Here is a 10,205-nt window from a genome sequence, read left to right as displayed (position 1 = left end):
GTTTGGTTGACGGGCATGGGGGTTCTCTTCGTCCTGCGGATTTGCTGGTTTATTCGTGGGACAGGGGGCGTGATGTGTGCGTTGACTTGACAGGGTTTTCCCCCTTGACTCAGACTGGGATGACGGATTTTGTGCCTGGCCGGGTTGTTGCTGATGCTGCTCAGCGTAAGTGTGCTAAGTACGGGGATTTATGCGCGGCAGCGGGTTATGGTTTCCTTCCCTTCTCCTTCTCATCACTTGGGGAGCTGGGTTCGGATGCTGTTACCTTGCTCAAGCGGATCCAGAAATTCTCGGTTTCTCAAGATGCGGGGGCTCGGGTGGCCGCTTACATTTTTACTAGACTTAGCTTTGTTGTTGCTAAGGGTGTGGGAGCCCAGCTTGTTTCTCGGCTCCCCACCAACTTCATGTAAACTTTTGTTTTTCTATTAATGATAGCTGCGCGCATCCTTTTATGATAATAATAAAAAAACAAAATAATAATAATAATAATAATAATAATAATAATAATAATAATAATAATAATAATAATAATAATAGTAATAATAATAGTAATAATAATAATAATAATAATAATAATAATAATAATAATAATAATAATAATAATAATAATAATAATAATAATAATAATAATAATAATAATAATAATAATAATAATAATAATAATAATAATAATAATAATAATAATAATAATAATAATAATAATAATAATAATAATAATAATAATAATAATAATAATAATAATAATAATAATAATAATAATAATAATAATAATAATAATAATAATAATAATAATAATAATGTTAAACCGGTCCTCTCTCTAAAATCCCTCTCTAAAATCCTCTCAAAAATTGCGATTGAAACCTAGCTTCGCAACCATGGCCCGGGGCCGGCCGCCGAGGGCAGGGGAGCCTCCCCTTCCTACTGCTTCTGTGAATAATACTTCTGTGGTTGTTGAAGATGTGACTGATGAGCCTGTTGAGACTGTTATGCCGCCGTTGGGCAAGGCTCCACAAACGGGGACTGCATCAACTTATGGGACGAAGACGACTTCTCCTGTGGGTACTACTTCGAAAACTTATTCTCAGATATTGAAGAATTCCTCTAAAGGTATGAATCTTTCATTCTTTCCTGTGGTTGACTCCTCGGTTAGTATTGAGGAAGAGGATATTGTTAAAGAAGTTGAATATTGGCAAACTACTCTTGTGGGTACTGTTCTGGGTAGGCAATCTACGCTTGTTCAGATTGAGAGCTTGGTTTCTAAGTATTGGATGCATATCACAACCCCAGAGATTCTGTACTTTGCAAAGGGCTGGTACTATTTCAGGTTTGCAAGTGCGGAAGACATGGAAAAAGTTCGCTCAGATACTTGGAACGTGAATGGATTTCCTCTCGTCTTTAAACCGTGGAGCCCTACAGTGGTCGATGAGTTCAATGTTACTCATGTTCCTGTGTGGGTGCTATTTCCCAATCTTGACCCTTGTTTTTGGTCGAAATCTGGCTTGAGTAAGGTTGCTAGTGCAGTTGGCAATCCTATTTGTGCTGATGAACACACCACCAACAAAAGCAAGTTGGCTTTTGCTCGAATTTTAATTGATGTTGATCTTTCCAAGGAGCTTCCAAAGGCAGTTCAGATTCAATCCCCTTATCGTGGCACACTTTTGCAGAAGATTGATTATGAATGGGTGCCTCACTTTTGTACTGCCTGTAAAAAGGTTGGGCACACCAAGGACAGATGCAATCCTGCTGGTAAGCCTAAGGCTAAACCTCAGACTGTTTATAGGCCAAAGAAAAATGTGGACTCTCAGCAGGTGGTTGCTTCTTCAACTGCTTCTGGGAGTACTCCCAAAACTCCTGAGAAGAAGAAATCTCCTGTGAAGACAACTGTTGCTACTAAACTTTCCAACAGATTTTCTGCACTTCAGGATGGAAATTTAATTGAGCCTGATCATACTGCAGAGTCTTCTTCTGAGGTGGCTGTACTGGAGACTGAGGATGAGCACTCTGTCAGTGAGACTGAGGATGCTGTGGTTTTTGAGTTGGATCCTGGAGACGTTCCTGCCTCCCATGATCCTCACAATATGGAACATTAGGGGTCTAAATGACCCCTTAAAGCAGCAAGAGGCTCACCAACTCTTGTACACAGCCATCATGGATATCAGTGGTAGATTTCTTCCTTATCAACTTGTTCATAATAATGATATGCATTAAAATGGTCGTATCTGCATTTTTTGGAACCCTGTTGTTGTTGCTCTCACTGTTCTTCACAAGTCTTCTCAGCACATACACTGTTCTCTCCTTCATATTTCCTCCCAAAAGCATATGGATGTTACTTTTGTATATGCTTTTAATGCTAGACTTGATAGAAGGGGGCTTTGGTCTCATCTTCAGTCCATTTCCTCTCAGGTTACAGTGCCTTGGTTATGTTTTGGAGATTTTAATGTTGTTTTAAATATTGATGAAAGCCTGGGCTCTCCTCATGTCCAGGTAGCTGACATTGATGAGTTTAGTCAGTGTCTTGATAATTGTAGTTTGGTGGATCACCCTCCTACTGGTTGCCATTTTACATGGAACAATAAATAAGGTGATGGTCTCAGATAGGCTAAGTTGGACAGGATTCTGGTTTCTCCTCAGTGGTTTGCTAGTTTTCGTTCTACTGCTACTTTTCTGAATGCTGGAATCTCTGACCACTCCCCTTGTCTGGTTCAAATTGATGGTATGGCTTCTCCTTGCAGACCCACTTTCAAGTATCTGAACTGCTGGGCTCTCTCCCCTCAGTTTCAGAGCACTGTTTGCAGGAGTTGGAGCTCTCATTATTCTGGTGGGCATATTGTTTCTCTATTCCAGAAACTAAAGCAGCTTAGGAGTGGGTTAAGGCAACTTCACACCTCCTCCTTTACTAATCTTTCTGACAGAGTGGCTATTTGCAAGTTAGCTCTTAAGCATTGCCAGGATAATCTCAGTAGTTCTCCTATGGATTCTAATCTTCTTAGGGAGGAGAGGGCTCTGGTTCAGGAGTATCTCCAGGTTAAAAGAGCTGAGATGCAAATCCTGTTCTAAAGGGCTAAAGTTCAGCATATTCAGTCTGGAGATCTTAGCTCTCAATATTTCTATGCAAAGATTTCTGCCAGGAAAGTTAGGAACAACATTGGGAGCATTCTTGATGCAGCTGGTAAGCTTTGTACTGGCTCTTATGAGGTGGCTCAGGGGTTCCTTGCTTACTACTCTTCTCTGCTGGGCTCTTCTACTCCAGTTCTGCCTTTGCCTTCCCATCTTTTTCTACAAGATACAGTGTCTCCAGAACAATGTGGCTCCCTTATACAACCAGTGAGAGTGCCAGAGATTTTGGATGCATTGAAATCTATAGATAGAAATAAGAGCCCAGGTATGGATGGTTACTCTTCTGGCTTCTTTTTGGATGCCTGGACTGTTGTTGGTCAGGATTTTAAGAATGCTGTCCTGGAATTCTTTCAAACTTGTTCCATGCCTAAGGTAGCTAATTCCACTTTGCTTGTCCTTGTCCCTAAGATGGATACCCCTCTTACTGTCAAAGACTACAGATGATGTGAACATTATTTGCGCACATTTAGTCCCCTAATTGAGCCTATTTTGCATACTATTATAACATTCTATGGCCATTTTATCCGTCAAAACCTTCCTATTTGCTTTTCTATCGCATTCTATATGTTTTGTAGGAAAGAAGAGAATAAGGCGGAAATTCCTGTCTTTCGTGCGTATTCGGAAGCTATTTGACGATATTTGATAGACTAGTATGAGGAGGAAGCAAGAACTAGAGACCAAGCCTACAAGAATAAAATGGAAGTGAAGAAAAGGGAAGAATAGAAGAGAAAACGAAAACTGAAGTCCAACCCGTGCGGATTCTCTGAAATCCGGCCGTCCACAATGCACGGAACCCGTGCGTCTTCACCACAACCCGCCCGTTTTCCCCTTCACCAATCCGCCCGTCTTCACATCAATCCGCTCGGATTCCAACCCAGCACATTTTCGTGTTCTTCAAGCTCCGAGAAAGACGCCCTTCCTTCGAAAAATACCGGAGTCTCCCTGCTCAAATCTCAAAAGTGTAATTACTAGTTTAGCCCTTAGTTAACCCTAATGCATCCACCTAATTTCTACTATAAATACCCCACTTGTAAATAATCAAAGGGGGATCCCTTTTATCAAGTTTTATTAGAGATAATCAAGTTTTTAGAGTAGAAAATCCTTCTTTAGATTAGATTACGAGTAGATTAGAATAGATTACTCTTCAATCTTTCCACAAATTACACATTAATCTCTCCTTAATTATTGTTCAAGTTTATTATTCAAGGTTATTATTGGGTAATTGAAGATTATTGGGTTATTATTGGGAGATTGACAACCTTTCATCAATCATCATGTTCTTCTATTATTCTTTGCTTTATCATTTGGATCATCTTAAGTTGGTATAATTCCTTTACTCTTTAATCTTTATTGTTCATTTCTTCATTCTATTATCATGTTTATACTTGTTGTGATGATTGACACCATTAATGACATGTTTCCCATGATAATGAGTGAGTAGTCTATTAGCTAGGATTAGTGGGTAATTAAGGGAAACCAACATGGGATTGATTCATGCTTAATCTAATATGTTTTCATGATTAAATTGCTTGCTTGTTGTGATGTCAACTTTATGCACATGTTATGTTTGATGAAATGCCAAGCCTATGAATCCTTGCATTTATAACCATCTCTTATCTACTCAACTTGACTTGTAAGATATAAACCAACTTGAGTCTTGTTAGACCATGCATAGAAGTTGAATAGGAGGAAAGTAAGTCTACTTGTAGGTGTTGTACAATCTAATCGATTCGGCTCCGGGACCCAACCCTTCCTATGAACCGTAAGACATAAACCAACTCGGTTCCTCCACAACATTAATTGCTTGCTTATGATTGTAAACATGTTTGTATGATCAACACCATGAATCCCCTATGACCCCATGATATCCTAGCACTTTTAATCATTTGTTTACATCTTTCCTTTTGTTGCTTGTTTTACTCTATTGCTTTTATTAGTCTAGAACACAACTACAAACCCAACCAAATTGTGACACTATCATGAATTGAGATAGATAGACTTAGAACCCAAAGCACACCGTCCCATGGATCGACCTCGACTTACCGCTAACTAGTTGTATGTTGAGTATTATAAATGTGTTTGATTGGATGAGTGACGACATCAACCGGATCAAAATGGCGCCGTTGCCGGGGATGGTGCTATGTGATTAAGTTCTTACTTGTTTGCCTATTTTGATTTTGCTTTCACCTTGAGGAACTTGTTCCTCAAGGATTGTTCTTACCGTTTTTGTGTAGTTTCCATGCTTGTAGTTGTTTCCTAGTCTTAGCTATGATGGCTCAAGACTTGACTTACGGAGTATGTGGTGGATTTTTTGAGTATGACTATGTGTATGGGGAGTTTGAGGAGCAAGTCAACACAAACCTACCTTATTATTCGTACAATGAAAATCCTAACTATTACCCCAAATTTTCCCACCAAAATCACCACATCCAATATCCACAACAACCACCCACCCGATACCCACTTCATGATGAGCCTCAATTGCCACGATACAACCGCTTTCACACTTACCCACAACAAGAAGATGAACCCATTCAAAAGTGATTCTCCAAATGATAGGAGATCAACAAAACTTCTTCAAACAAATGCTAGAAGAGAGCCAAAGAAGAGATAATGTTCTCCAAGGCATTGTTGCCCAAAGAGAGAAATTGGAGATTCAAATTGCCCAATTAAAAGAATCCCAAGCAATCACTCCCCACCATTCTTTGGACATTGAGCACAAATGCGAATTTGAAGTAGTAACCTTTGATATGGAAAATGAGAAATGGGAAGAGCCAATCTCTTTGAGCTCTTGTGACTATGAAAGTGTTGTGTTCGATGAGGAAGACATGAGGTTGAGCAAACCAAATACTCTTAACCTTTGTGAGTATGAGGGTGTGTCCTTTGAAGTGAACATTGAGATGTTGGAAAAGGAGCTAAATGAAGCCCCCGTTTATGATTCATGTGAAGATAACAACAATGATGATGAACCTAACGGATGGACTCATAATATCACCTTGCTTGTGGAGCCTATCCTTGAGACATTTGAGATACCCTTTCATAAAGAAGGACGTCCTCCCTTTATTCCTCATGAAGATCACTTGACACCTATCATGGAGCCAATGATCATTGAAGAGGATATGATAGATCTTCTTCAAAAGGCCAAAGTTTCATACGAAGAGCTACTTGATGAAAAAGCTCAAAGAGAAAATTGCTCGTGAGGCTACTTGTGAAGATTTGGCACCCACAATCTCAACTCCTAAGGTATCTGATCATCAATGTTATGAAAATTCTCCTTCTACCTTGGAAGGATTGAAAAATCAAAATGTTATCATCATCACCGAAATTGAAGAAGAAGTTGGTAAGTGGAAGTCTTCAGACGAAAATGAACCACACTTCATGCTTAGTGTCGACAAGAATCATGGGGTTATTTATTTGAAGCATCGGGAAAGCTCTAATGCTAAAGACAAAGCAAGGAAAAGAACATTCTACAAGCTTCCTTGGCCAAATTTCCTATTCAAAATGAGCAACCCATAATTGTGCTTATTTGGAGCTTGTTCACAAGCTTTTGATCTTTTATTAAGAGCCTTGAGCTCTATGGATAAGAATTTTTACAAATTGAACTAGTTTGGTGGAGTCCTATCTCAAACCACCATTTGTAAGATATTTCTTGGACCATTTACTTTGTATAATATTGTACATTATTGCATTTGCATTTAATTTCTTGCATGAGAGTGGAGAGAGAGAGAGTCATCTTACATGTTTCATGAGCAAATTTCAGAAAAAGATAAGGAAAAAGAGAAAATCGGTGAAAAGGGTGTGTTATTTCACGAAAAAGAAAGAAAAAGAAGGAAAGGAGCAGAAGACGTCCGGATCAAGAGGAAGACGCCCGACCAGGGCCTACGGCGAAGAAATGATTAAAGCTGTAGAGGAAGACGTGCGGATTCGAGCAAAACCGCCCGTCCTGGACAATACGTCCGTTTTCTTCACGGGACGCCCGTCCCGTGTGTCACCCAGAAACGAAATTTTGTGCTGCACCTGAATACGGGTGGATTTAATCCAAGACGCTCGTCCAGGCCAAGCCGCGCGTCCCAGATCCAAGACGCCCGTCTTTTCCCACCTCTCAGTCAAGAAAAATTGCTGTGTTAGAATCCGTGCGGATTCAAGCAAAGACGCCCGTCTTCTTCTCCCACAATCCGCCCGTCCCGATGGAAATCCGCTCGGATTGCCCTGTTCTTTCGGATAAAACGGATTTGACCCACCCTTATCCGTTCGGATTCCCTCTTTCTTCTATATAATCACCCCCCTTTCTCCCTCATTTCCTCATTTCCTCACCTTATCAAACCCTAAAACACTCATCTCAATCCTCAAAATCACCCTCCCATCCTCAAAAACACTCCCATCACCCACACCAAAATGGCACCATTGATGAACACCAAGGGAAAGGCTAAGAAATTGGTTGAATCAATCGGGAGGAAGCGCAAGGGATCAACCTCTTCAATGCCGCGGGAGATAGTGCTACCAAGGAGCTCCCAACCCTTAATGAGGGGAGGAATTGAACAACTCGACCACTTCCAAGAGGTGCTCTTTGAATCCGATGACCACCGCACAAACTTTGTCAAGCTACTAGGTAAGAACTACGAACCCACTCAATTCGTAGATACTAGGGTGTTGGAAATCCTTAAGATAAGGTACCCTACCGAGATGTTCTTTAATGGCCTTGGCATTGGGAAACTTTTCCATGCCCACGAGGAGACTTACCTTAGTCTCACACTTGAATTCTTGAGTAGCCTTCGCATTGTGACGAATACCCACACCGATGTGGGCATGGAGTTTAGGTTGTGCAACCTAGACCATCATCTTTCACTTGAGGAATTTGCCTATGTTTTCGGTCTTGTAGTGCCCACCAACTATACCGAAAAACCCGAAAATTTTGGTGTGGACCTTCTTTGGAAGGCTATCTCCGGGAGGAATTTTATCCACCCAAAGCATTGCCACACCTTCGCCATCCAACATCCGGTGATTCGATTCACCGAGCGCTTTGTGGCCGGTACCATCAATGGGAGGTACGAACAAGATAGGTGTACTCTCATCGACTTAACTTTTCTTGAGTCCTATTTGAATGTTCGAGCGGTAAGGCGTTATAACTTCAATACGCCACTTGAGATACTTACTAGGTTCAATGATTTTGCTCAAGGAACCACCCAACTCAAGACCTTCGTGATGGGAGGTCTAATTACCATTTTGGCCCACCATCTTTGTCCCGGGTTCAATGCCCGAGGAACCTATATTCCTCTTGAGGGGATGACTTTGATTGATGAGCACACCATCTTCAACAGTCACCGATGGTGTAACTACACTCGAGATGGGAGTGTAGAGTGGCACACCAAAGGATGAACTTCAATGATCCTTGAAGGTTGGAAGATACCGGGCATTGACCCAAGATTGAGCCCATACTCGCCTCCACCAAGCTACCTCCTTGATATCCAAATTCTTGACAATCCCTCTCCAAGGGAAGAGCCGCACCACCAAATACCTCGTGGAGCACCGGGAAGACCTATTCGCCCACCTTCCTATGTACCTATCCCACCATACCCTACTCCGTATACCGAATTTAGGCCGGCAATCCCCAATAACCCGGGTATTAATGATTTGATGGCACTCATGAATAGAGTGGACCTAGGGGTACATGAAGGGAGGGAAGACAACTACTTGGCCCTCTACCCCCAATACTATAACATGGCTCAACAAGGGTATATTGACCCTAGTGGCCCTTTGCCCTCTTGGGCACAACCGGAGCTCTTGTTCCCTAATCAAGGGAACCAAGCTTGGGGTCGCGGCGATGGAGGGCATTCTAGCTAAGGTGAAGGGTTCGGGACAAGGAGGAGAATTTGACCAAGGAGGGTATTGGGGTCAAGCAAGCGGGTATGACCAAGCCGGGAGTTCTCATCGTTATGGCTATGATCAAGATGAGGATGACGAGTGAAAGAGGCCTACCTCACCACCTCCACTTGTATGATACCCATCTCTCCCTCTCTCTTTTGTATATACATGCATTTAGTGTAGTTTTCGCATGCATTCGTATTATATCCCATATTGCATTTACATTAGTTACTTCATATAGTGTAGTTTGCATTGTAATATATTTCATATGATTCATGTAGATAGCTGCATAATCACTAATGACCAATCCTATTCTTTTCTACACTAGAAATAGTGTTTAAATCGGTTTGGGGAGGTTTGATCATAAGTGACCATAGTTTACTAGGAATCATGCATCATATAGTATAGTGTAGATAGCATTCATTTGTTATATATATCATATAGAATTGCATTTAGTTAGAGCATTCATTCATTCATATCATATCATTGCATTTGTACTTCAATTTCCATAAAATCAAAAAACCCAAAAACATGTATTTTCCTTTTATTCCTACTCCTACATGTACATTGAGGACAATGTCCAAAATAAAGTGGGGGATGGGAATTTATATTCCACAAACACATAAAAATTGAAAATTTTCAAAAAAAAAATCCAAAAAATATGACTCTTAATTTCATAAAAGCAAAACCCATAAAAATTGAAAAATTTAAAAATCCAAAATCATGTTCATTTCCTTTGTAGTGTAGTCTTATATATATTGTTTGTATATATTGTGTTTGTTCACCTTTGTTCACATTGATTGACTACGCCACATCCGAGACATGAGGATATTGAAGACCGCATGGTATGATCTTTCCAATCACCTTTTTTCCTCTTTACGTTAATGACTATGTGGCTTTATTTTGATTGATGCGGTAAAAACAATGTGAATTTAGGACTTGCATTTAGTTTATATGTCATATTAGTTGATAGAATCATTTGCATTAGGATGTATATATTAGTTGCATCATAGCATATAGTTGCATTTAGATAAAAGTTTTGAAAAATGCCTAATTAGGAACTTTGACAAGAGCAACTAAGCCACTACAAATACTTGTTCAACTTAAGACTTTGCCTACTAGAATGGTTGTAAAACACCCTAGATAGTGTCATACTAGTGTCTTTTGACCCATGACCCAAAGCCTAGTCAAGGGTTTGCATGTGAGTCACCTATCCAACCCCGTGA

The 10,205-nt window shown here is 40.4% G+C and overlaps 1 protein-coding gene across 1 annotated transcript; it reads left to right on the top strand.

The window, feature by feature from the left end:
- Positions 1–2,319: 2,319 nt before the first annotated feature.
- Positions 2,320–3,561, top strand: LOC141618785 (uncharacterized). Its single transcript, XM_074435861.1, has 3 exons — positions 2,320–2,484; positions 2,599–3,024; positions 3,118–3,561. Exons 1-3 carry the CDS (start codon positions 2,320–2,322, stop codon positions 3,559–3,561), a joined length of 1,035 nt encoding a protein of 344 aa, XP_074291962.1.
- The last annotated feature ends 6,644 nt before the right edge of the window (positions 3,562–10,205 follow it).

This window comes from Silene latifolia, chromosome X, assembly GCF_048544455.1.
Source record: "Silene latifolia isolate original U9 population chromosome X, ASM4854445v1, whole genome shotgun sequence".
In the NCBI taxonomy this organism is placed as follows: domain Eukaryota; kingdom Viridiplantae; phylum Streptophyta; class Magnoliopsida; order Caryophyllales; family Caryophyllaceae; genus Silene; species Silene latifolia.
Note: the sequence above shows the minus strand (reverse complement) of the source record. Positions and strands in the feature narration are given on the sequence as shown.